At 43.2% G+C, this 27,805-nt stretch overlaps 1 protein-coding gene across 1 annotated transcript in view; it reads left to right on the top strand.

Moving 5' to 3' along the window:
* eipr1 (EARP complex and GARP complex interacting protein 1) overlaps window positions 1-27,805 on the top strand; it is a 56,441-nt gene that overhangs the window by 13,611 nt on the left and 15,025 nt on the right. The window contains exons 3-6 of the mRNA XM_086147093.1: window positions 4,960-5,092; window positions 10,308-10,464; window positions 15,010-15,109; window positions 24,917-25,053. Coding sequence (XP_086003219.1) covers window positions 4,960-5,092; window positions 10,308-10,464; window positions 15,010-15,109; window positions 24,917-25,053 — 527 coding nt within the window. The remainder of the gene's footprint in view (window positions 1-4,959; window positions 5,093-10,307; window positions 10,465-15,009; window positions 15,110-24,916; window positions 25,054-27,805) is intronic.

Raw genomic sequence — 27,805 nt, 5'->3', positions numbered from 1 at the left:
ACTTGTGTCAGATGTCGCACACCAACAGTATTCATCAAATTCTCAAACTTAATATGTTAAATCCTTCTGTTGTAAATCAGCAGACCAAGCCTTGATCTGATTGGACTATTACCTCCAACATAATGTCATTAAGCAGTGGTACACTGCAGCCGACTTCATGCTGTGGGGGTATTTGAAATGAATTATGATCCTACAACTGCTCAATATTTAATCAAATAATCTGTGAAGCATATTGCTGACTATAAAGTAAAGAGGACAATCATTCAATTTTAGAGTTTACACAAAAACGGATTTCAAACTTATTCTTTTCCCTCATATATCACACCTTAACAGTTGCAGTACTAACTAAAAAGTAGTGAAAAGCTGTGCATATTCATTCATAGTTTGTTTATGTAATTGGAGTAAAATCGAATGCTTTACTAGATGCTTTGTTTGATTAGAGCTATTAATTTGTAATTACATACTATCATTGAGTATGGAAAAAAATGTACAGTAGATGAATGTTCTATAAAATATTTAAGAAATTGTTATGAAACCCAACCAACAGGCATGCTTTAAAACCCCAGATCTCTACAAAGCTTCTTTATCATTTAATTCAACAATTGCATTATTATATTAAGTCTCACAGTATTTAAGAGAAAGCAGAAATCAAGTTACAGGTATCAGAACTAGTTTTGCAACCACTCACTATTGCCGGGCTATCATGATTATGGAATCTGCTGTTCGATGCTCATGTTTTCTGAGATTCCTTTTGGTTAAATGAAGTAATTCTATGTCAGCAAGACTGACTGAGTGAATTTTAAGTTAAAACTTAATCATAATACTTGATTGATCTCCAATGGGGAAAATTGCTCATAAACTTCTTCTTCTTTCGGCTTTTCCCTTCAGGGGTCGCCACAGCGAGTCAACTTTCTCCATCTAACCCTATTCTCTGTATCTTCCTCTTGCCTAGTACCAATTCCAGCATCCGTCTACCAATATATTCTCTATCCCTCCGCTGTACATGACCGAACCATCTCAGTGGGGCTTCTCTGACCTTCTCTCCAAAACATCTAACATGTGTTAAGTAAAACCTGGTAAAAACTGTTGAAACTGTTAAAAACTGTTAAAAACAGCAGGTAAAAACTGTTCTCTTTCAGGAATTTTTACTGCGCTGATGCCCCAGATCAGGTTAGGCAGCAAGTTAGGCTATGCAGTGTGTGTGTGTGTGTGTGTGTGTGTGTGTGTGTGTGTGTGTGTGTGTGTGTGTGTGTGTGTGTGTGTGTGTGTGTGTGTGTGTGTGTGTGTGTGTGTGTGTGTGTGTGTGTGTGTGTGTATGTTTGTGTATGTTTGTGTATGTTTGTGTATGTTTGTGTACGTTTGTGTATGTCTTGTCAAAAAAAAAAAACCTCACTAAACCAAGCTTACTGTTCTGTATATTTCCTGTGCATCGTGTATTTGCAAGTGTATTTGCAGTCCCTATGTCCTCTATTGTAGGTCGCTTTGGATAAAAGCGTCTGCCAAATGTAATGAAATGTAATGTAATGTGCTGTTCCTCTGATAGACTCCTTCCTGATCCTATCCATCCTGGTCACTCCCAAAGAGAACCTCAAAATCTTCATCTCTGCAACCTCTAGTTCTGCCTGCTGTCTTTTGGTCATTGTAACAGTTTCTAGTCCATACATCATCGCTGGTCTCACCACTGTCTTGTACAACTTTCCCTTTATTCTGGCTGATAGTCTTCTGTCACATAGTACCCCTGACACTTTTCTCCACCCATTCCAACCTGCTTGGACCCGTCTCTTCACCTCTTTCCACACTCTCCGTTGCTCTGGACTGTTGACCCTAAATACCTGAAATCCTCCAGCTTCTTGATCTCCACTCCCTGTAGCCTCACCGCTCCACCCGAGTTCCTCTCATTCACACACATATATTCTGTCTTGCTGCGACTAACTTTCATTCCTCTCCTTTCCAGAGCATACCTCCACCTCTCTAGATTTTCCTCAACCTGTTCTCTGCTCTCACAACAGATCACAATGCCATCTGCAAACATCATGGTCCATGGTAATTCCTGTCTAACCTCATCTGTCAGTCTGTCCATCACCACTGCAAACAAGAAGGGGCTCAGAGCTGATCCCTGATGGAGTCCCACCTCTACCTTGAACTCTTTTACCCCTACAGCACACCGCACTACTGTACCACAGCTAGCATACATGTCGTGCACCAGTCTTACATACTTCTCTGCCACTCAAGTTTTCCTCATACAATGCCAGAGCTCCTCTCTTGGCACCCTGTCATATGCTTTTTCTAGGTTTACAAAACACAATGCAGCTCCCTCTGGCCTTCTCTGTACTTCTCTATTAGCATTCTCAAAGCAAATACTACACCTGTAGTACTCTTTCTAGGCGTGAAGCCATATTGCTGTTCACAAATGCTGACTTTTGCTTTAAGTCTAGTTTCCACTACTCTTCCTCATAACTTCATTGTATGGTTCATCAACTTTATCCAAATATAGTTGCCACAATTCTGCACATCCCCCTTATTCTAAAAAAGGGACACCATCACACTTTGTCTCCATTCTTCAGACATCTTCTCACACTCTAAGATCCAGTTGAATAATCTAGTCAGAAAGTCTACCGCTGCCTCTCATCTCCTTTCTCTGTATTTTCAGGCTAGCTTTGATCACCTTTTTTTGGAAAAGCCAGGATGGCTGAAATTCCCCATTAATTGGTCCTGTCCATGAAATAGGTTGCATTGAAGACCTTCAACAAATCTTTAATTTTGAAAAATCTGTTTGGATAGAGTGTCTACTTTAGCAGCTACTTTTGACAGAGTAGCTACTTTAAAGATGAGGTTGGGTCGACAACACACCCGAATTGAGTTGAGGATCATAGCTGAGCCACCTCTTAGGGTTTAGGCTAGGCTTCTCATAAGATATCCTGGGAGCGTAATCCGACCATTCTAAGGGCTAAGTAGGTGCAGAAATTAGACCTCATGAGTCAATGGCAGGTGGCCCATTTTACATTCAAGGCAGTTCGCATTAATAGGAACTGAGTCCCCAGCCATTCTGATCAGATATGTTTGAGAATGTTTTTACGCATCACCAAAGACAAAGCAGAATAGATAGGTAACTAGGCGCCACCAGTGAGGTATATTAAACTTCTTCTCCTTTCGGCTTTTCCGTTCAGGCGTTGCCACAGTGAATCTGCTTTCTCCATCTAACCCTGTTCTCTGTATCATCCTCTCTCACACCAACCACCTTCATATCCTCTCTCACTACGTCCACAAATCTTCTCTTTGGTATTCCTCGAGACCTCCTGCCTGGGAACTCCAATTCCAGCATCCATCTGCCAGTATATTCACTATCCCTCCTTTGTACATGCCCAAACCATCTCAGTCTGGCTTCTCTGACCTTCTCTCCAAAACATCTAACATGTGCTGTTCCTCTGATGGACTCATTCCTGATCCTATCCATCCTGGTCACTCCCAACCCAATGAGAACCTCAACATCTTTATCTCTGCAACCTCTAGCTCTGCCTCCTGTCTTTTGGTCATTAAAACTGTTTCAAGTCCATTGTAACTGTTTCTAGTCCTTACAGCATCACTAGTCCATACTACATCACTACTGTCTTGTCATTCTGGCATATATATATATATATATATATATATATATATATGTATAGTGTATGTATAGGGGTGTTCCAATGATGAAATAATGGCGAAGGCGTAGAGGAGTTTGGTTCTTTAATTTGAACTGATATCTGATTGGGTACGAAAACGGGCAACCCAAGAGGACAGAAATGCTCAAGACACATCCGCAGCAACCTGGAGGACAACGGGACCACCTCTGGCCACCTAGTAGTCCTATCCACGATGGTGAGTAGGTGGGTAAAACCCTGCGAAGGGGGTAGAGGACCCACCAGGTCAACATGGACATGGTCAAAACGCCTCGAAAACCGGATGCCGCCAAACCTCAGGCACCATTGGTTGGGGCCGGCCAGTAGAGACATCACAGAGAAGGGCAGGGCTACCTTCCTGAACAGCCATATCATCCAGCACGAGACCTGTACCCGACGACCACAGGGCGAGGACATTCGTGTCACTGGGCTGGTCGGCAGCCCTAGCTGCAAAATGGATCCTGACATGCACAGGACAGACGAGAACCCACAACAAGCAATCTGCTACAGGGTTGAACTTCCCAGCCACATGCCTAATGTCCATAGTGAACTCGGAAATAGCTCCAAGGTTACGCTGCTGGCGGGCAGACCACGGCTCGGCAACTCTCGACATGGCCAAAGTCAACGGCTTGTGATCGACATACGTCGTGAATGAGCGACCTTCGAGAAGAAAACAGAAGTGCTTCGTAGCCAGATGCATGGCCAACAACTTCCTGTCGAAAACACTGTATTTGCGTTCTCTGTCCCTCAGTTTGCAGCTAAAGAAGGCAAGCGGTTGGGTATCTGGGTTTAAATTAATAAATAATGGGAATATTTGGTGGTTTTCTTAAATTAATCTTTTATGTCACTCAGGCAAGATAATTGGAATTGTTTCATTTAAGTATGCTTTGTTATCTCTCTGCGATTATTTTTTTTATTTTTTATTTTTATCTTTTTTTCATATTGAAGATAATTCAGTTTTCTCTCAGTTCTCTGTAGTGGGACTATTTCACTTCTCTTTTTGTATATCTGCTCCACCAGGATTTATAAAATCCCATGACGTCTAATCCATTTTAAAGGGCAAACCTAGAAGAAATGTCTTAATCCGTATAAAGGATCATGGTTTAAAAACACCAAAAATAATGATCCCTTTAATGTATGTTGATTGTCATATTAAAATAGGCCGCTTGTAAGTGTGGGGTTTGGGGCAATAGTGGCTTAACTGGAGCTTTTAACTGTGAAAAGTGTATAGAGGGAGCAAATAGTGCTCCAATTCCAGCTTGACTGTAAATACGGTTCTCCTTTATCTCTGTTTTCATTCTAGATTCACATCATTGACTTTGATGATGAGAATAACATTATCAATAAGAATGTCCTCCTGCACCAAGCTGGAGAGATATGGCACATTGGCACTTGTCCTGGAGAAAAGGCATTGCTTTCAACCTGCTACAATACAAGTGAGTCCTCCTGTTTTTTTTTTTTTTTTGCTTTCTGTTTCCATCCATTGCCAGTTTAAGCATCATGTTTTCACATTTGTCTTTTGTTTCTGTTTTTCCCACATGTTTTCTCTGTTTTCCTTTTATACACTGTTGTTTAGTTTTAAAGTATCAATCATAATATTTCGGCCCTTTAGCCTCTCTTAGCCCGGCATAGGTTTGCTCCCCTCCTTCTGTGACAAGGTTGATTTTATTCTCTGCCAGCGATCACATTTTGTTGACTTGTCAACACCTCTCAAACACTCCAGCTATCTTTTTCAGGACCTGGTCGTGGCACCATCTGTAGTACCCCTGAGAAAGTGTGGTCTTAGAGCCTGGCAGAATGTGCTGGAGGCTTGCATTGTGGGCCTTGCAGAGGTAGCAGCCTTCCTCACTCCCAAACCTCTGGTGGTGTTTACGTGGACAGGAAAGTGTGTCGTTGGTTGCCCAAACGATGATGCAAAATTTTGTCTCTGCCTTCTGGATATGGTCCCTGATAATTGTGGAGTGCTCTATATGCCCTGGGAAACTTGGGACTCTTGCTTTCTGGGAATTAGAATCAACATAGCCATTCTCTAGCACAGTGGTCCCCAACCGTCTTATCACTGCGGACCAGTCAACGCTTTTACTAACAATTTTACCACGGACCGAGGGGGTTGCGCTGTACACGTAGATTGCGACTATAATAATAAACATGAATCCACTGTGTGGATCCACCTTTTCCCCTTCAAAAAGAAACTTTCCGTCAGAAGTCTGTTTTTTTACTCATTTTGCTAGCTTGTGGGTTACATTTTTGGCGCTCAAGTGACTGAGATGTAACCGAGAGATTCCGGTCATTTTTCAAAATAAAGATTTTTCAAAATAAAGATTGTTCAGACTTAGATAATAAATCCAAGGGAAATAATTGATTATTTCTTTTGCAGCCGGTACCAATTGATCCATGGACTGGTACCGGTCCGCGGCCCGGGGGTTGGGGACCATATAGGTGGTCATCCTTCGGGCCAATACAGAGAAGATCTTCCCTTCTACATTTAGCAGAGTGGGGATGAATTGCCTGATGTCTTTGGAATTTGCTTCCTTGGGGATGAACACCATTACCGCCCTTTGCCACTCTAATGGAATAAGCTGTTTCCTCCAGGCAGTTCTGATTAGTTACCATTGCAGTTTGACCACCTTGGGGCAGTTCTTGTAGAACTTGTAGAGTCTCCATTGGAGCCAGGGGAAGAAGCGGGCCTTTCCTTCTAAATTACTTGCCTGACTTCACTGAGCTTTGGGGGCATGGTGTTGAATTCAGCTGTAATTGGTATGGGCCAGTGCATGTACCCTGGTGTTCCTAAGGGGATGTTCCTTGAGGGTCACTTCTGCCTTGTGGCATACTGTTCCCTCTGCTCCCTGGTGAAGTCAATCTTCCCGCTCGACTTCTCCTTCAGCAGCTGTCCGGCATGCTTGAAGAAGCTGGTTGGCTCTTTTTGCTTCTGTTTGCTGCACTTGCAGATGTATTCAGCTCTGTGAAGCTTCGCTAGCCTTTGCCAGATGTCCTCCAACAGGACTTTCAGACCTTCTCTCTCTGGCTGCATTGCCTTCCTCCAGTTCATGCAGAGTTATCAGCACTTTTTCACAAGCTGAGTGATCTCCTTTTTGTCATTTCCTTTTTCTCTTGGGGGATAGTCCTCTATTTGGGAGTAATTTCACCCCCAATCAGAATTATATCCTCAAACAGGTGAAGCTTAGCTTTAACGCCTCCAGGCAATGCTTCCTCCAGTGTCTTGGTCAGGTCTGTGTCCAGTGTGTGCCATGCCTCTGCATTGTTTGACTTTGGTCTCTGCTGTGGCTCTGCTCTGTGTGAGGTGGTGGGGACTGGGACTTGGTGATCACATCCACTCACATCCACGGTTGCTGTTGGCTTTTCTGACTGCACCTGAGTTCCCTTGGTGGATTTGCAACCTCCTAAATGTGGTAATTTTTTCCCATCTCTATGCACACTTTCAGACGATCTTTGCCTTGTTTACTGAAGATCTGGTGTTCTTGGTGTCCATTTCCAAAGCCGTTGTTACCATGTGGTCTGTCCTATTAGGCCCATCTTTCATCCTGCCTCTCGGAGGGCCTACAGGTTGTTTTCCTGTGCCGTTCTTCATTTTTACTTGGTGGTCTCCCAGCTTCCCAACACTCCACAGCTAGCTTGGCATGTTTGACCATCTTGTGCTTGAAAGTAGCCCCCATCCCTTCCTTTTGTGGACTTGTGAGTTTGTTAACTCTTTCTGTTGTGCAATAGTGGTGTATTCTACCTCAGAGAACCCTCAATTTAGCAATTTTTGCTCACTGCCATTAGAATGTAGAAAATTTAAAAAACAAAACAAATAATACCTTTTACCCTTTGAAAAGAAAATTTCCATCTGAAGTCTGTTTTTTACTCATTTTGGTAGCTTGTGGGTCACATTTTTGGCGCTTAAGTGACCGAAATGTAACCCAGAGATTCAGGTCATTTTTCAAAATAAAAGATTTTTCAAAATAAAGATTGTTCAGACTGAGATAATAAATCCAACGAAAATAATCGATTATTTCTTGTGTGGTAGAGTGGTGATTCTGAATTGCCTGATGTCTTTGGAATCTTGATGAGACAGTAATCTATCAGAGTGTTTCTTTAATTCTCAAGAGAGAATACAGATGCATGCAAGGAACACATCTGTAGTCTCTCAATCTTCGATCTTCTTTAAAAAGAGAAAAGAGTGGATACAAGATTTTTAGACAGAGGTAAATACATGGGGCCCAATCAAAGGCCTTCAGATAATGCTGAAGTCTGCTCATTCCCATTGTTTGTTTTAACTTACTTGATGATTACCCCTCACCGTTGCCATTCTGGGCTTGCATGAAACCTTGATTTACGAGGTGCGCAGGGTGTGCGTTCTTGGCATCCAAGTAAAGAAGGGGGCTGCAAGGATGGTCTCACGACCGTATTTTACCGTATTTTTGGATTATACGTCGCTCCGGATTATAAGTCTCACAAGCCAAAAATGCACAATAAAGAACGAAAGAAACATCTCTAAGTCGCACTAGGGTATAAGTCGCATTTTTGGGGTAAATTTATTTGATAAAATCCAACACCAAGAATAGACATTTCATGTTGTGAGGCAATTTAAAATAAAATAGCCTAGTATAGCCTATATGACGCATAACCAACAAACTGAGAACGTGCCTGTTAGGCTATGTTAATGTAACCTATTACGGTAAGAGTCATTCAAATAACTATAACATTTAGCACATGCTACAACCAAACAATCAGTGTCATTCTTAGTCACATAACCCAACGAAATCTTCTTCTTCGGTGTCACTTCTGAACAACTCCACCAACTCCGAAGGTAGACAATGAGCCGCTTCCTCTTCTACCGATCCGTCGCTTATGTCAGAGTCATCGTTGGTTGCAGTTCCAATCATCCCAGCCTTTCTGAATCCCGACAGGATGGCGTCCTTGCTCTGATAGAGAGGGGATTGTGTTTCATGAAGCGGTAATAGCAGGAAGGTCCTCACGCAAAGTCATTATATTCATCTCCTTGGCAACTACCTGGGTGTGAAGATGCAACTGTACTGTTGACAAGCCTCTCCCGGCAGCACGTCGTTCAAGCACCCATGCGTGAACTCGTTCCTCTAGCTTTTAGCCCGCGATTAGCTTTTTTGTTTTCTTGTTTTCAGTAACAGTAACCTCCGCCTTTCGCCAGATTGCCGTTTTCGGCTACATATTTCACTACTTCCAGCTTGCAACCTGCAGAATATGATTTTCTTTTCTGTGCTATTTTTGTTCAGCCCTTCTCAGTTGTTTTTATGGGTACCGCGAAAGTTGAAATGGAATGGCAGAGAAGTATGTAAGACTGGTGCAGGAATGTATGCTAGCTGTGAGACGGTGGTGCAGTGTGCTGTAGGGGTAAGAGAAAAGTTCAAGGTGGAAGTGGAACTCTATCAGGGATCAGATCTGAGCCCCTTTTTGTTTGCAGTGGTGACGGACAGGCCGACATATGAGGTTGGCCTGTCTGAAAATCTAGAGAGGTGGAGGTCTGCGCTGGAAAGGAGAGGAATGAAGGTTAGTCGCAGGAAGACAAAGTATATGTGAGTGAATGAGAGGAACTCTGGTGGAACGTTGGGGCTTCAGGGAGTGGAGATAAAGAAGTTGGAGGATTTCAGGTACTTAGGGTCAACAGTCCAGAGCAACGGAGAGTGTGGAAAAGAGGTGAAGAGACGGGTTCAAGCAGGTTGGAATGGATGGAGAAAAGTGTCAGGGTCACTATGTGATAGAAGACTATCGGTCAGAATGAAATGAAAGGAAAGGTGTACAAGACAGAGGTGTGACCAGCGATGCTGAATGGCCAGGAAACAGTTATAATGATCAAAAGACAGGAGGAAGAGCTAGAGGTCGCAGAAATTACGGGCTCAAGCAGGTTGGAATGTTTGGAGAGAAGGTCAGAGAAGCCAGACTGAGATGGTTCGTTTATGTCCAGAAGAGGAATAGTGAATATATTGGTAGATGGATGCTGGAATTGGAGCTGCCAGGCAGAAGGTCTGGAGGAAGACCAAAGAGAAGATTTATGGACGTAGTGAGAGAAGATATGAAGGTAGTTGATGTGAGAGAGGAGGGTACAGAGGATAGGGTTAGATGGAGAAAGTTGATTTGCTGTGGCAATCCCTGAAGTGAAAAGACGAAAGGAGAAGAAGAAGAAGACGACATACCCAAAAGACTTGGAACTGTAATGGCAGTTCTACAATTTTTTTTGAATCAAGGGGGCTGAAAAGTTCTGGACACCACACTTATTTCTTAAAAAAAAAAAAAACGTGTATAATTTGGTTTGTTCTTCACAACTGTAGGCCACTTTGTGTTGGTCTTTCACATAAAAATCTAATGAAATATATTTGTTTGTGATTGTAACAAGAACAAATATGAAAAAGTTGAACTAGGTATGTGTAATCATGTATGTATCTATGTATTTATGTAAATAACATTTGTTCATATTCCATATGGAATCCAAAGAATATATATATATATATATATTTTGTTTTTTTAATTTATGCATGGCAGTTGCAAAAACAACACCTCCACTCCCATCCCCAAAGAATGCGTATGGGGAAACCGCCACCTTATCTCTCACCTCTAAACTGTCAAACTTCCTGTATTGCAGTAATACATGATTAAATCTGTGTTCTCTGCTTCCAGGGAGTGATAGCAGGGTAGTGTCTCATGCAGCTGTATGGCAGATGCCCTCAGACTGGGAGACTGGAAGCCACGATTCACCTGATGACTCCGCCCACAACCCACAATCATTGGAGCTGCTATGTCACCTAGATGACAGCATCCATTGTAATGTTGCATGGTAGGTGTTTTGTTGGAATAGTGTTCTTCAAACACAAAATTATATAGAGACAGGATTAGTGAGTGGCACAGGCATCCCCAAAAATTTGACACAATGGTATTACCTGAAACTCACAGATGGGGTTGTTCTGGAAAACAAAATCTTGTACATTAGGAGGGAACCAGGTAGCATAGTAGAAATTAAGCTTAATTCCCTAATTTAATAATTGAAGTATGCTTTACGTGAGCCTTCCGTGAGCTGCCACCAAGCGTGGTGGAGGGGTTTGCGCATCCCAGTGATCTTAAGAGCTATGTTGTCAGGGGCTTTATGCCCCTAGAAGGATCACCCAACAAAAACAGGTACCAGGTGAGGGACCAGACAAAGGGTGGCTCAGAATACCCTCATGAAGAAGACAAATGTTGGACCTAGGATGGATGAGGTCCACCCTGGGTTCTTCAAGTCTCTGGATGCTGTAGGGCTGTCCTGCCTCACACGCCTCAGCCACATTTTGTGGATTTCGGGGACATTTCCGCTGGACTGGCAGACCACAGGGATGATCCCCCTTTTTCAAAAGGGGGATCAGAGGGTGTGCTCAAACTACATAGGGATCATGCTCCTCAGCCTCTCTGGTAAGGTCTATTGCCCGGACATGGGTCACTGGGGCTCCTACCTGGAGCCAGGCCTGTGGGCGAGGCTCGATGGTAAGGGCCTGGGGGCTGAGCCTTTACCCATGGGCTTGGCTGGGAACAGCCTCAAGGATTGACATAGGTCCCACTTCCCCTGGAGTCACCACCCACAGAAAGGGGTCAAGAGGATCCCCGGCGCCAGAAGCTGACTCTTGGGACATGGAATGTCATCTCTCTGGCAGGGAAGGAGCCCGAACTGCTAGGTGAGGCTGAGAGATTCCGACTTGATATAGTCGAACTCAACTTGATGCACAGTATGGGGTCTGGAACCAGGCCTCTCAAGAGGGGCTGGACTTTTTTTTTTATTCTGGAGTCGCTTCCGGTGAGAGATGCCGGACGCGTGTGGGCATGTTGATTGCCCCCCTCGTCTCTGTGCTTGCACCACAACCCGGTAAGGAGAGGGTAGCCTCCCTCCGCCTTCAGGTGGGGTGACAGGTTCTGACTCTTGTTTGTGACTATGCACCCAAAAACAGTTCAGTTTACCCACCTCTTTGGACTCTCTAAAGGGGCTCTAGACTGGGGACTCCGACTGTTCTACTGGTAGACTCACTTGGTCAGTACCAGTGCATCTTGGATGAGCGCGAGTGGGAGAAACACCCCCCCCCGATCTGAATCCAAGTGGTGTTTTGTTATTGGACTATGCCAAGTTCAGGCATAAAGGTGTCCAGATGTGTACTTGGCACAAATACACCTTAGGCCCCATTGATCGGCATTGTGGTTGTATTGTTGGATTTGCAGCCGCATGTCCTTGACCCTCAGGTAAAGAGAGGGGCGGAGCTGTTAATTGATCACCACATGGTGGTGAGCTGGCTCCGATGGTTTGGGAAGATGTAGGTTAGACCTGGCAGACCGAAACGCAATGTGAGGGTCTGGTGAGAACGTCTGGCAGAATCCCCTGTCAAATGAGTTTCAACTCCCACCTCAGGCAGAACTACAACCATATCCCAAGGGAGGAGATGGACATTGAATCCGAATGGGCCATGTTCCCTTCTTTCATTGTCAAGGTGGCAGACCAGCACTGCAGCCGCTCGGCGGTCGGCGCCTGACGGGGTGGCAACCCTGGTAGATTCCAGCTGTGAGGGATGCCGTCAAAGAGGAGTCCTATAAGGCCTTTCTGGCATGTGTGGCTCCAGAGGCAGCTGACAGGTACCGGCAGGCCAAGCGGCATGCAGCTTCGGTGGTTGCTGAGGCAAAAACATGGGTGTGGGAGGAGTTCGGTAAGACTATAGAGAATGACTTGCGGTGGCCGTCGAGGAGATTCTGATCCACCATCCAGCGGCTCGGGGGGGGAAGCAGTGCTCTGTCAACACTGTGAACAGTGGGAGTGGGGTGCTGCGGAGCACAACTTGAGATGTTTTAGATAGGTGGTAGGAATACTTCCGAGACCTCCTCAACCCCGTTGAAACGCCTTCCAGTGAGGAAACAGATCTGGGGGAACTCTGGAGCAGACACACCTATTTCTGGGGCTGAAGTTGCTGAAGCAGTCAAAAAGCTCTTCAGTAGCGTGGCCCCTGGGGGTGGATGAGGTCCACCCTGGGTTCCTCAAGTCTCTTGCTGTAGGCCTGTCCTGCCTCACACGCCTCAGCCACATTGCGTGGATTTCGGGGACATTGCCGCTGGACTGGCAGACCACAGGGATGATCCCCCTTTTTCAAAAGGGGGATCAGAGGGTGTGCTCAAACTACATAGGGATCACGCTCCTCAGCCTCCCTGGTAAGGTCTATTCAGCGGTGCTGGAGAAGAGGGTCCGCCAGGTTGTTGAACCTCAGATCCAGGAGGAGCAGTGTGGTTTTCATCTTGGCCCTGGAACAGTGGACCAATGGAGCAGCTCTATACCCTCAGCAGGGTACTCAAGGGGGCATGGGAATTTGGTCAACCAATCTACATGTGTTTTGTGGATCTGGGGAAGGCATTTTTCCGTGTCCTGCGGGAAATCTTGTGAGGGGTGCTCCGGGAGTATGTGGTACTGAACCCCATTGTATCAGTGTGAGAGTTTGGTCGACATCGCCGGTTGTAAGTCGGCCCCGTTTCTGGTGACAGTTAGATTCCGCCAGGTCTGCCCTTTGTCACCAATTCTGTCCATAACTTTTATGGACAGAATTTCTAGGTACAGCCAGGTCGTCGAGGGGATCCAGTTTGGTGGCTGCACGATTCAGTCTCTGCTTTTTGTAGATGATATGGTTCTGTTGGCTTCATCAGGCCATTATCTCCAGCTCTCATTGTTGCAGTTCACAGCCGAGTATGAAGCTCCCAGGATGAGGATCAGCACCTCCAAATTTGAGACCATTGTGTTCAACTGGAAACAGATGGAATGCCCACTCTGGGTCGGGGAAGAGGTTCTACCCCAAGTGGAGGAGTTCAAGTATCTTGGAGTCTTGTTCATGAGTGAGGGAAGGATGGAGCGAGGGATCGAAAGGAAGCTTGGTGCAGAGTCTGCTCGGCGGACTCTGTAACTGTCTGTCGCGGTGAAAAGGGAGCCGAACCAAAAGTCCAAGCTCTCAATTTACCAGTTGATCTACATTCCCACCTTCAATTGTGGTCACGAGCTGTGGGTAGTGACCTAAAGAATGAGATTGCGGATTAAAGCGTCTGGAATTAGTTTCCTTCGCAGGGTGGCTGGACTCTTCCTAAGAGATCAGGTGAGACGTTTGGTCCAGGGGGGAGCTTGGAGTAGAGCCGCTGCTCCTCCGCATAGAGAGGAGTCAGATGAGGTGGCTCTGGCATCTGGTTTGGATGCTTCCTTGACCTCTCCCGACGGAGATATTCTGGGCATGTCCATCTAGGAGGAGACTAAAGGGAAGACCCAGGACATGCTGGAGAGACTATGTCCCCAGGCTGGCTTGGGAAGGTCCAGAGGAGCTGGACCATGTGGCGGAAGAGAGGGAGAGCACACTGCTCCAGCTGCTGCTCCCACGGGCCAACTCTGGCTAAGCAGGGCGGTGATGGATGGAGATGCAGAGAGGCGTACAGCAGGTGTGAGGACAGTTATTCAGCACCTGCACTTCTGAATCTGAGCAGTGTTTTTTAATTGGACTTGTGTTAACAAACACAAAGCGAGTGTGCATATGTGCAAGGGCAGAGCTGTCAACTGATCACTTTGAGGCGGTGGATCTGATGGTAGGGTAAGATGCTTGTCATACCTAACAGACCCATAGGTATTCTAAGGGTCTGTTGGGAACATCTGGCAGAGTCCCCTGCTAGAAAGAGCTTTAATTCCCACCTATGGCAGAGTTTTGACCATGTCCTGAGGGGGGTGGGGTACATTGATCCAGAGTGTGTCATGTTCCAGGAGTAGATAACAGCCACTCTGGGTTCTTAAAAAATGGATGTTTTGGGGCTTTCCAGGCACACTTAAGCAACATTGCATAGACATCAGGGACAGTGCCTATGGACTGGCTAACCGGGGCCGTGATCCCCTTCTTTCAAAAGGGGGAACAGAGGGTGGGTTCCCAATACAGGAGTATCACACTCCTCAGTCTACCTAGGAAGGTCTATTAGGGGATGCAGGAGTGGCACAGGCATCCCCAACTACTTGGCTGCACACTTTAAAGACCCTTCTTCTATCTTATGTTTCTCTTCTATAGTTAGACTTTTGATTTGAATTACGGTTAAATCGTACCTCCCATGACTGCTTATGCTGCTAATCAACTAATTAGGACTTTAAATTGTCATAATTACGTATGATGTTTAAACATATTTGTGACAAGGTTTGTGTGACGTGAAGCAAAGTGTACATGGTTCCATGTACACTTTGCTAAAGGCATACCTGTAATCTTTTTGTAATTTTCATGAGCGCTAGAAACATATAAACCAAACATTATATCATATAATTTCTTGTTGACTATTCATCAGTTGTATTTGTATCTTTGCCTATTTACAGCGTGCTCTGGGAACCCCTGGGGAATGGCAAACGCTTGATTTCTTTGGCTGATAACCATGCATTTCTCTGGGACCTCCATGATAGCTCCACACAAGCTACAGTAAGAGGAAAAAAAGCATGCAACTTCACATACAGTTAATACAGTAATTGTAAACACTATAAACCACATTTGTATACATACACACATTACCCAAAAGTAAGCTCAACTTTGATAACTGTTTCTTTGTCAGACACACATTGAAAAACTAATCACAGTCATACAAATTCTCACACAGTATCCATAGAGGCTTGTATGTTGAGATATTATTAATATTATGTCAGTCATTTCCTCTACAGAGAATATAATCTATATTTTTTTTGGGGGGGGGAGTCTCCCTTCAGGCATCGCTCAACCAAATCAACTTTCTCCACCTAAGCCTATTCTCTGTATCCTGCTCTCTCGCACCAACTAACTTCCTGTCCTCTGTCAATACGTCCATAAATCTTCTCTTTGGTCTTCCTCTAGGCCTCCTGCTTGGCCATTCCAACCTCAGCATCCTTCTATCAATATATTTGTCTGTGGAGGTTCACAGTCATCCAATATATCCACTATCCCTCTTTTGTACATCACCAAACAATTTTGTTCTGGCTTCACTGACCTTTTCTTCAGAACATCTAACATGGGCTGTCCCTCCGATGGACTCAGTCTTGACCCTGTCCATCCAAGTCATAGCCAAAGAGAACCTCAACATCCTCTTCTCTGCTACCTCCAGCTCTACTTCCTGTCTTTTCTTCAATGCTACAGGAATGCTGTATGCTGTATGCTCCATTCATCTATCCATTTTCCAACACTTATTTGAGTTGGGGTTGCTGGGGTAAAGCCTAAGGAAAGCGCAAAGAGACCCAGATTTCTCAGCTATTAAATCCTGTGTCAAGGGAAGAAAGGGGAGATGGGAGGTAATAGGAAAGAATTGCATAGTGGTGAATTTACGAAGGAGGGAGCAATGTGGGCTCTACCTGATTTCATATGGAAGGGTGCAGGAAACAACAGGGATGGAAGGTGTGGCCTCGATGAGGAGAAAGAGAAGGGAAAGAAAGGGAAGAAGCTTGGCATAAAGAAAAAGTTCTCCAGTGCTAATGAGTGCCAATCTCTACCCCCCTCCCTCCCTTTTGTCTACCCCGCTTTCCTCTCTCTAGGTCCTTCTCTGTCAGAGAGGAAAAGTGTTCATCTTAAACCATGTCTGTTGGCAGTTTTTGACACTTTCCTTCCATCCCTTTACCATTTTGTTTTTGTTTTTTCTCTCTCCCTCCTTCTGTCCTTCTCTCTAAAGGTCCTGCCCTACTTAATTGCATGTATTCATTGTGGTTATGGGTATGGGTGTGTGTATGCACATACAAGAAAGACATTAAGAAGTGAACCAACATGTATTAGTTGGGAGAGGGGGATTTGTATGTTTGTGTCTACAAGAGTGCGGCTCATGAATTTGACCCAGTGGTGGAACCACATGAGAACATCTTTGTTGCTTCACAGCACACCCACATACCTTGTCCTGCAGATCTGCTGAGACACAAAAACATAAATACATAAGAATTCACACTCAAGCATACACTCGTGCTTTTCTAGTATTAATTTGAAGCATGAGAACATAATTTGAAGCATAAGAAGCGGATTAGAGCTGTTTTTGTCCTGAATTGAGCCATCACTTATTGTTGTATGTGCTGCCCTCTCAGGGTCTCTAATTTGGTTTGTTCTTTAATAAAACTGGAAACTTGGTTTGCACAAAGATTGTTTTTTTCACTATCACCCTGACTACAAACAAGATCGATCATGGAGCCCTACCCTCCAAAAGTTTGACGAGTTCATCGCATTTTAGCAGAAGTGTGTGCGTGTGTGCGTGTGTGCGTGCGTGGGTGCATGTGTGCGTGTGTGTATTCCTCTGAGTAGGAATCAAGCTGACATCCTGTGTTACAATTTACACTTCTGGTTCACCATTTCATCCATTCTGACTTAAAAATCATACCATAATCTACCAATGGTAAAATATTTGATTTTGTCTGGAAACCCAACAGTAATAATCTTTAAAACTATGCAAGTGTCTTGACCCATTCATTAGTATTTAATTTTTGGTGGACAATCACAGAGAAGTCCAAATAAACTCAGAAAATACCCTTCAGAATGGCCAAAATGCTCTCTGAAATATTTTTTTATCATTTGTAATTGGCATGGTGTTGTTACAAGTAGCTATAGGAACCAGTCTTTAAAAATGATGAGGTAATAATAATAATAATTCTGTTTTGGGTATATTTAAACCAAGATGGTAAACTTCATAATCTGCTGCTTAACACAACTGCCATATTATACACTGACCAGTCTTGTTTTTTTTATATCTGTAAGATAAACAATTGGTCCACTACATGGCAGATCACACTAAATGACATTCTAATGGCAAATTCCTACCTACCTACCTACCTACCTACCTACCTACCTACCTACCTACCTGCCTGCCTGCCTGCCTACCTACCTACCTACCTACCTACCTACCTACCTACCTACCTACCTACCTACCTACCTACCTACCTACCTACCTACCTACCTACCTACCTACCTACCTGCCTGCCTGCCTGCCTGCCTGCCTGCCTGCCTACCTACCTACCTACCTACCTACCTACCTACCTACCTATTTTTGCCTGTTCAGCAACTGACAATATATCCAACCTCTCCTCTGACAGTAGTTGAATATGATACATTTTAATTATGAGATAGAAATTCAAATCTTAAGTCACATGATGATGTCAAATTCACAGTTCCCCCCCTAAGAATTTAACATTTTCCCACCTATTTGTTCCCTTACTTTTCAAGTGACAGAATTCTGATGCATTGGTCACTTAATGAAAGCTCCATAATTTTACTTCACTAGAGGCATTGGCCTTATTTCTCATCTCAAGGCAGGTTAGTTCCTAGAATTTCGAGCTGGACAGTTATTGTAACTTTTCTGTCAGAAAGCAGCTAATGACTACAGGTGTTGGAGGGAAACTGATATTGGACATAGCTATAATGGCATATTGTATTTTAAGGATATTTTTATGTACAGCCAAGACTGCAATTTTTTGGTGAGTACAGTCTCGACTTCTCTAAATTAGGGGCAATACATAAAGAAAAAGGGCAGTGAACGTGTGGTTTGAAGTCAGTCTTTTATGAGTCACTCATAATTATCACCATATTGTTATATGCTATTTCCCTCCTAAACATTGAAGAGGTTCAATGCTTGGCTACTAAAGAACGTAGCTGGACTTGTAGCTGTGTGCATTCCAGAGGAGCTATGGTGGAGCACCCTTTGGGGGAGGAAAGCCAGCGCAAAGGTGAGAGAGCTGACTGAGAGAGACAGGAGATACAAGCTCGGCTATTGCGGATCTGTTGACACACCACCCCAGCGCTCTCATCCTGGTCAGCGGGGACTTCAACCATGTCCCTCTCACTCCCGCTCTCCCCACCTTCACCCAGTAGGGTGAAAAAAAAGGGATGCAACAAGAGGGAACTCCTGTATGCCAGTTTGAGGGATGCATATAACTCTTCCCCTTTCTGGGGAACTTGGACCATAACCTGGTTCTCCTGGATACCACCTACATAAAAATGGTGAAGCAGCTGGCAGCCAGCACCAGGTCTGTGAAGTCCAAAGCCACAGAGGAGGCATTGCAGGAATGCTTGGATGTCACCGACTGGAGTCTTTTTGTCAAGGACTTTGGTGACGACATCGACAGCCTCTCTTGTAGCATAACGGACTACATGAAATTTTGTTAGGACACCAAGAGGTCTGTTGTTTCATTAACACCAAGGCACGGATCAACAAGGGCATCAAAGGTCTTTGTAACAGGAAGAAGAGAGCCTTCATGGCTAAGGACCTTAGGGCTGTACAGAGGGAGCTGGGGAGGAAGCTGAGGGAGGCAAAACTCAACTTTAAGAAGAAGGTTGAGTCACAGATGTAGCAGAACCGGACAAAAGAAGTTTGGAGGGAGGTGAGGAAGATGACAGGCTGTTGAAAGACCACACGTGGAGCCAAAGCTAGCCCCTATTTTACTGCTGAGCTCCACAGCAAATTGGTGCAGAGCTTCTCTTCAATAGGTTTGACTATCCACTGAGCTTTGACAGAAGATCTGGGCCCTCATCCCCCACCTACTCACCCCCTCATACCTCTGCTCCAGGCTCTGTCCCCTCCCATCAACACCTCGCCCCCTGTCCACCAGCAGCAGCTTCTTAGGACTTTAGGACCGTATGTCAGGGTGTGAACGGCTGTGTTTCTGAGGCCATGCCGTGCAGCACAGGAGTGTTCCAAAGTACTGTCCTGTCTCCATTCCTCTTCACCTTCTTCATCTCCAACTTCCGGCACAACTGCAGTTCCTGCCACCTTCAGAAGTTCTCAGATTATTCTTCCATTGTTGGATGCATCAATGACAACAACGACGAAGAGTACAGGATTCTGATTGCAAGTTTTATTTAGTGGAGCAATCGGAAGCACCTCCTGCTCAACATCTCCAAGACCAAGGAAGTGATAGTGGACATGTATCAATCACCATCCAAGATGAGGAGGTGGAGATAGTGGACTCCTACAAGTACCTTGGGGTCAACATTAACAATAAACTGGACTGGACACACCACACAGATGCCCTCTACAGGAAGGGTCAGAGCAGGGTGTTCTTCATGAGGAGAGGTCGTTTGGTGTCTGTAGCGGGCTCCTCAAGGCCTTATATCCATCTATGGTAGCCAGCGCACTGTTCTTTAGCACGGTGCCACATCATACTCTTTTAGTAACAGACCTTATTGAGTTTAATGTTTATCCGAGAAGCACTGCATAAGCTCTAAATGAGTTTCAGCCTCATCAGACTTTTTCAATGTAGCTTTCAATTCTTATTAGTTATTTCTCATCTTTGACCCGTCACTGGAACCCTCACTAATAAAAAGCAATCTATAGATCGATGCCAAAGAAATAGAGAATTTTGGTCATGGAGTTCTATCCATACTAGCTACTCCTGAAGGGAACCTCAACATCTTAATCTCTGCTTCCTATCTTTTCTTCAATGGCTCTGTCTCTAAGTCATATAGCATCACTGTCTTATACACCCTTCCTTTCGCTCTGGCTAATACTCTTATGACATATTACCCCTGACACTTTTCTTGACCCATTCCAATCTGTTTGCACATGTTTCTTCACCTCCATTCCAAACTCTCCATTGTACTGGGCTGTTGACCTTATATACTTAAAATCCTCCATCTTCTTTATCTCCACTCATTTTAGCCCCATGGTTCCACTTTGGTCCCCCTCATTACTTTCACATCTTGAGATTTTCCTACACCTGTTGTTCCCTTGTCTCACTACATATCACAATCTTTTTTCTTTTCCTTTTGGCTTTTCCCTTCACCACAGCAAATCACAATATGCCATCTATCCCTATTCTCTTTTTTCTCCTCTCCCCACACCAACTAACTTCATATCCTCTCTCACTACACCCATCAATCTTATCTTTGGTCTTTCTGGACCTCCTGCTTGCCAGCTCCAACTCCAGCATCTGTCTGTCCCTCCTCTGTGCATGACTGAACCATCTCAGTCTGGCCTCTCTGACCTTCTCTCCAAAAAAGCTAACATGTGCTGTTCCTCTGATGGACTCATTCCTGATCCTATCCATCCTCGTCACTCCCAAAAAGAACCTCAACTTCTTCATCTCTGCGACCTCCAAGTCTGCCTCCTGTCTTTTTGCCAATGTCACTGTTTCTAGACCATACAACTTTGCTGGTCCCACCACTGTCTTGTACACCTTTCATTTCATTCTGGCTGATATTCTTCTATCACATAGTATCCCTGACACTTTTCTCTGCCATTCTAACCCGCTCGAACCCATTTCTTTCACTGTTTTCCACACTCTCCGCTGTTCTGGACTGTTGACCCTAAGTCCTTGTAATCCACCAATTTCTTCACCACCTGTAGCCTCACCATTCAACCCAGGTTCCTCTCATTTACACACATATTCTGTCCAGGTGCGACTAAGCTTCATTCCCCTCTTTTCCAGAACATACCTCCACCTCTCACTCACTACAGATGACAATTTTATCTGCAAACATCATGGTCCATGGAGATACCCATCTCACCTCAGCTGTCAGCCTGCCTGTCACCAATGATGGGCAGAGCCCCTTCTGCACAATAAGAATAAGGGGCTCAGAGCTGATCCCTGATGAAGTCTCACCTCCACTTCTCTCTTACCCCTACAGCACACCCCACCACTTACAGATTGCATGAATGTCATGCACTTTATAAACAAATAACTGAATAAATATAACCATTTCATTTATTTTTTCATTGTTCTTTTTTTTCTTTCAATGATGACAGGTGCTGCCTTGCCTTCCCTGGCTCTACTGACAGCACGTAACTGATCATCAGGACCAACTGCCTTTCCACTCTTCATCCTCTTCAGTGCCTATTCACTTCACTTTAACTAATCTATGCTGCTCTGTGGTCTATAATAGTCACCTCTTCTACCCTTGCCTCTCTTATTTTCCTCATTTATTAGCTCTTCAAAGTACTCTTTCCATCTTCCCATCCCTCTACTAGCATCTGTCAATACATTTCCTTCTGTATCCTTAATCCCCTGGACCTGCTGTTCATCTTTTCCATCTCTATCTCTCTGTTTCGCCAACCTCTCATTATTCTCATTCAATCGTCCGCTCCCTTCTTACTGTCCAATCAAGCGCACAGGTCATCTTATGCCTTTGGTTTTGCCTTTGCTAGCACAATATACACAATACACTGTATTTCCCTGTACTCCTGTCTGTTCTCTTCAGTCCCCTAAATGTCCTATTTCTTATTTGCTAACCGCTTTCTCTATATACACACCTGTACTTCATCATTTCACCACCAATTCTCCTTATCTACTTTCCTTCCAGACGACACACCAAGTACTCTCCTACCTGTCTCCCTGATCATATTAACTGTAACTGTCATCTGGAAGCTATTCCTGACCACTGAGAGCCTTTCTCAACTCCTCCCTGAAAGCAATACAACACCCCTCTCTTTTCAGCTTCCACTACCTTGTCCTCTGCTCTGCCTTGTCCTCTCATCTTCCTTGTCACCAGAGTCATCCTACAAATCACATTCTGATGCTGGCTGGCTACACTCTCACCTACTACTACTTTACAGTCACTACTCTCTTTCAGATTACCTCGTCTATACAAGATGTAGTCTACCTCTGTGCTCCTACCGCCGCTCTTATAAGTTACACTTTGTTCCTGCCTCTTCTGAAGAGGCCATTTCCATCCTTTTTGCAGAGTCTGCCACCATCTGTCCCTTTGTGTTCCTACCCTGAATGACAGACCTGCCTTTGAGTTTTTCACTTCTATTGCTTGCATTAACATGTTCATTGAAGTCTGCACCAATTAACACTCTCACTATTCTGCATCACCTCATTCAAGATTCAAAGGGTTTGTCACATGTACAGTGTAGAAACGTGTTTCCCTGTACAGTGAAATCCCTACTTTACTGTCTGCAGTGCATTTGGATGTGTTGATAAGGTCATGTGCTGATAATTATCTGACATTATTTTCACCTTTCGCACATTCCTAACAAACTTCTCCCCCAAGGTAACTCCTTCTCCATTCCTCTTTCTATCAATACTATTGAAATTTCAAGTTGTTCTATCTACAGTATATTTACAAAACAACATAAAATCTGTTCCTAAGCGTCTAGTCTTGCCACCCTTCTAGCTGGTCTCCTTGAAGAGTATAGTATATCCATCTTCTTTCTCTGCATCATGTACTTCATTTCTCCTGTCATCATCCAAGTATTCTTATCTCAGTCTTAGACTCTTGACTCTCCTCTTCTCTCTTTGCTTCTGAACATGCCTTCCTCTCTCCTTCCTCAACCCAAAGTAGCCTGATTTGAGGATTTTGATTGATACCATTCTTGTCATTTGACAAATCACAGAGATCACTCACTCAGCAACACTTAAACAAATGCTAATGTTCACAAACAAAGCAAATCTATGGATTAAATTAGTTCCAAATTATTAAAAAAGGGTGACAATGAAAACAAGTGAAAAAACAAGGGTAGGCAGGATTTGAAAGTAAACAGCAGGACTGAAAGACCCAAGAGGGAATGTGGTCTTATTTATCAACATTCAACCAAAGAAGAATAGTTTTTGGCATAGGTTCACCAAGAGAAAAAGAGATTTGTTAATTTGAATTTGCTTAATCTGTGATAAGTTTGACAATGCATTTCAACACCCATCATTCCCATAATTTTAACTTATGCCTTTGCTCTTGTTTTGTTTTTGAGGGGTCTGTGGGAGGAAGTTGAAGAAGAAAGGAAAGAAAGATACTACAGTTGCACTGAGAGAATTTTAAAAGTTTACACTGAAAGGACACAGTTTGGCCATTTGCCATTGTTCTGTTCCTGATCTGTTATTTACAACATTTTGTGAGTGGTGTCCCATCAAGTTATGCACAAACAAGTATATTAAAATTATTATTTTAATATCTTTTTTTCATCATTAGTTGTTGACAAAATCCTTAACTGAATTGGACACAAAAAACAATATTCTCTTCAGTGATGTATGACTTACCACATGGAGGTAAGGTGTGGATAACCTATCGCTAAATAACTAAAATTCATCACATGAAAATAGGGTACTCAATTTTTTTTTTAGTGGTTGTATAGATATGGTTATGTTTTGACTTGAAATTATAGCTCTTGGCTTCTGTAGGAGAATTGGTTTACCCTAGTTCAAGACAATTAGTAGGTATTAGATATGGGATACAAAGATTTCAGAGATTCAAGACTTTTATTGTTGTTACACATAGTGCAGCAAAATTTAGCGATAGCAGCTCTCAGGTTCAGTGTGATCAAAAACAGACAAACAACCTTAAAAGGCAAGACATGACACAACAATAAAACAATAACACCATCTCTAGGTTACATATATAAGACAGAAAGAAATAAAAGACAAAAAATATGAATACCATCTAGAAGAATAAATCGATAAATATGTAGAAAGAAAAAAGTAAAAAAGTGAAAAGTGAAAAAAAGGGTTTATTGCACTTAGTGTGATAACTGCTCAGGGGTAAAACTGTTTTTCAGTCTGTCTGTTTTTGCATTGATTTTCCCAAACCGCCTCCTTGATGGCAACAGTTGGAGTAGGTGCCGGTCAGGGTGGGATGGATCTCAAAGGATGCTGTTGGCTCCCCTGAGGCACCGTGTGTTATGTCCTCAAGTGTTGGGACAGGATGCCTGATAACTTTTTGGGCGGTGTTTATAGTCGATTGCGCTGCCGTCCTTTTGGCTACTGTGCAGCTGGCGAACCACAGTGAGATTCCACAGCTCAGGACAGACTCCACAGTGCAGTGATAAGAGGAGATTAGCAACTTCTTGGTGAGGTTGTTCCTTCTAATTATCCTTAGAAAATGCAGCATCTGGTCTGCCCTTTTCAGCAGTGCTGCTATATTAGTTGTCCAGGTCAGGCCCTCCTGAATAGAAGTGCCCAGGAACCTGAAGTCAGGGAACCTCTCCACTATGTAGATATAGTTTGATGAGGTACTATATCTATATAGTTCCACCTTGTTAAGAAAATTAGAGGAACTTTAATGAATTAATATGTCAATATCCAAATTGAAATTCTTGATGACTCTTCTTTTACCCAGGATAGGTACTGTGAAAAGAATTGCTTGATGCAACTGTATGTGGAGTTTTGGACACTCAAGTCATGACACTCAAGTCAACAATAAAATACACTGCATTGTTTCATAGAGTGGTTTAGCGTCCTTGCATATATGCTGGCAAAAGCATAAATGTTAAAGGTATTAAAACAGAATGAGTAAAGGTGGCACAAAATCAATCAAATTAACTATAATGATAGTAATAATAAGAAGGTCTGTTGCTGTCCTCTGTAGATCTCCAGCACTGCCACTTTGGAAGGTAAAGGTCAGCTCAAGTTCACATCAGGCAAGTGGAGCCCCCACCATAACTGCAGTCAACTTGCTACAGCCAGCGACACAGCAATAAGGGGCTGGGACCTTCGTACTATGAGGTGACTTTCAATAACAAGGACACAACACATTTTGCACTCCTAACTCTCCATCACATTTTCCTGCTAACCCTCATAATGCTTCTTCTTTTGGTCACTATTTACAGCCCCCTTGCAGTCAGAAGTATGAGATGATGGAGATACTATTTTTTGTATTTCTCATTGTATTTATGAAGGAAATTAATATCTTAATATCTTCTCTTTTTCACCTCTCATTCTATTGACTTTTTCTGAAGGGCTGATGAAATAAACTCATAGAACCAAGATTAAATATTTGAATGCACTATTTTAAGTTTCTACGTTTGGACAAAAATAAGCAAACATACAGAATATAAGGTATATTTTGATACCTTTGTTGATGAAAAATGCCTTAGTATTAAGAATCTCTTAACATTTAGTGTTTCCACCTGCACTTAACTTTAAAACCAGTTTAATGTTTTCTTACCCACCAAAATTAGATTTGACAGAAGTCAGTTATGTCAGAAACTTGGAGGCTTGACTATGGCCAACATCTGTCATTCAGTTCAATGTCAGCAAGTCACTCTTTTTCTCATATTTTATTTCTCAAAACAGTTTTATAGCCATTCATCATACAGTATACCACCTCAGTTTAAACCAAATACATTTTTTGGAGGCTTTGGCTTCATTGTTCTTTTTCCCGTTTGTCTTTTTGTTGTTTTTGTTTCTATTTGTTTTGGGCTTTTTTATCTGCTGACCAAATTAATAAGATTAAATGCATCAGGCTGGTTTAAAAATGCTTGTTGAAGGACAGGAAAATTAATGGTCATTGTGTTTTGATTTTTTTAGTTTCCCATTTATTTTATTTTTTTAATCAAGTCATTGTACAAATTGGCCTAGAGACCTGCAGCTATCATTAATAAAGTCTTGGAATAAACATTTGGAACTTCCACTCTCCAAGAGTCCTGCTAGCCTTATCTTTCTCTCTCAATATTCAATTATATTAAACTGAATCACCCTAAAAGGAATTGTTTTTCAGAGAAAAGAAGATAACTTATCAATTGATTTTCAGTATTAGTATTTAACCTAAGTATTGATGTCAGCAAATTATATTTCACAATTGAGCATTACCATCATATTTTAAATTCTTGCACAAAAAATGTTATCCTCATTTATTCCCTTCTTTTTTCATGTACTATTGTTAATTTGCCATCGTTGGCCATCTACATTGCTGATTCTGAAAACGCCCTTCTCAACATTTCAAGTATTAAAGACATTTTACCAGTGCCACTTACTGAAATGGCAATTAGAATAAACAACATACTTAGAGCTTTGTCCATTTCTTCTCATTTATTTTTGATTCCTGTCCAAGAAAAATACAGTATGTGCACATTTCAGGTTCCATAAATAGCAAAAATGTTTCACAAGGCAGACATTTCTCTGTGGACTGAGTGGTTGAGGGATTCTCTTATTGTGTCACATTTTTTGTATCTCTTAGGTAGTGGAGTGTGTGTATCTGTTCACTACATGATAAAGTACACAGCAGTAGAACAAAAGTGCTCTTGCTTTATGTGGAGCATGTGAACAACCACACATTACCCTTTCTTTTCTGGAGTTATCAGGAATGCAACCTCTAGCAGTTTTAGTTACATGTCTGTGTTTGCATTGTTTAGCATTTCTGATTTGTGAAAAATCTCATTAATCAAGATGGTGCCATGGATGGCTGCTGTGGAGAATTGCTCCCTCCCAACATTTTTGTTTTTGTGTTTTTTTTTCTATTCTGAAAGACCTCCCAATCTTTTATTTGGAGAAGGGGTAGCACCATATCAGATGCTCAACAGATGCCGACAGGTAAAGCGAGTTGGTGTGCGCATTGAGCTACAACAGCTCCTGTCAATACATATGTCAAACATTCACTCCCCTCTGAACAAAATGGGCGAACTCATTCCCCTTAACAGAACAAATTTGGACTTGTGACAGCCCTGTGCTTCAACAAGATCTGGCTCGTGATCACATCTGGGACAGCACAATTCATTTGCCAGGCTTTTGATGTTCCCGTGTGGTACGTAACTTGGAGCTGAGGGGGAAGGAGAGGGGAAGCAGAATCTGCTTTTACATGAACAAAGATTAATGCACAGATGTCCTAGTGCTGAAGAATTAACATAGATCCTCAACGAGTCATCATCTTCTTTAAATGCAAGCCATTTTATTGTCCACGAGAATTCTCTTCTTCAAGGTTGGTGTTTACATCCTGCCTCAGGCATATGTAAGACTTTACAACACCTAGATGACAAGGTAACTGCCATAGTTCAGAAATGTCCTCTTCTTCTTTTTCTCCTTTCGGCTTTTCCCCTCAGGTGTTGCCTCAGCGAATCAACCTTCTCCATCTAACCCTATTCTCTATATCCTCCTCTCTCACACCAACTACCTTCATATCCTCTCTCACTACATCCATAAGTCTTCTCTTTGGTCTTACTCGAAACCTCCTGCCTGACAGCTCCAATTCCAGCATCCGTTTACCAATATACTCATTATTGTATGAGGTATTGGTATTGTATGAGGAAGTCTTGTGGGGCAGAGAATTATGTTAGGCTGGTGCAGGACATGCATGCTATCTCTAAGTGGTGGGGTGTGCTGTAGGGGTAAGAGAGAAGTTTCAGGTGGGACTCCATCAGGGATCATCTCTGAGCTCCCTCTTTGCAGTGGTAATGGACAGGCTGACAGATGAGGCTAGACAGGAATCTCCATGGACCATGATGTGTGAAGATGACATTGTGATCTGTAGTGAGAGCAGAGA

The sequence above is a fragment of the Fistularia commersonii genome, chromosome 1, assembly GCF_037954325.1.
Source record: "Fistularia commersonii isolate RoL2024-O1a breed Wild chromosome 1, RoL_Fcom_v1.0, whole genome shotgun sequence".
Taxonomy (NCBI): Eukaryota; Metazoa; Chordata; class Actinopteri; order Syngnathiformes; family Fistulariidae; genus Fistularia; species Fistularia commersonii.
The sequence above is the reverse complement of the archived record's forward strand: the minus strand, read 5'-3'. Positions and strand labels throughout refer to the sequence as shown.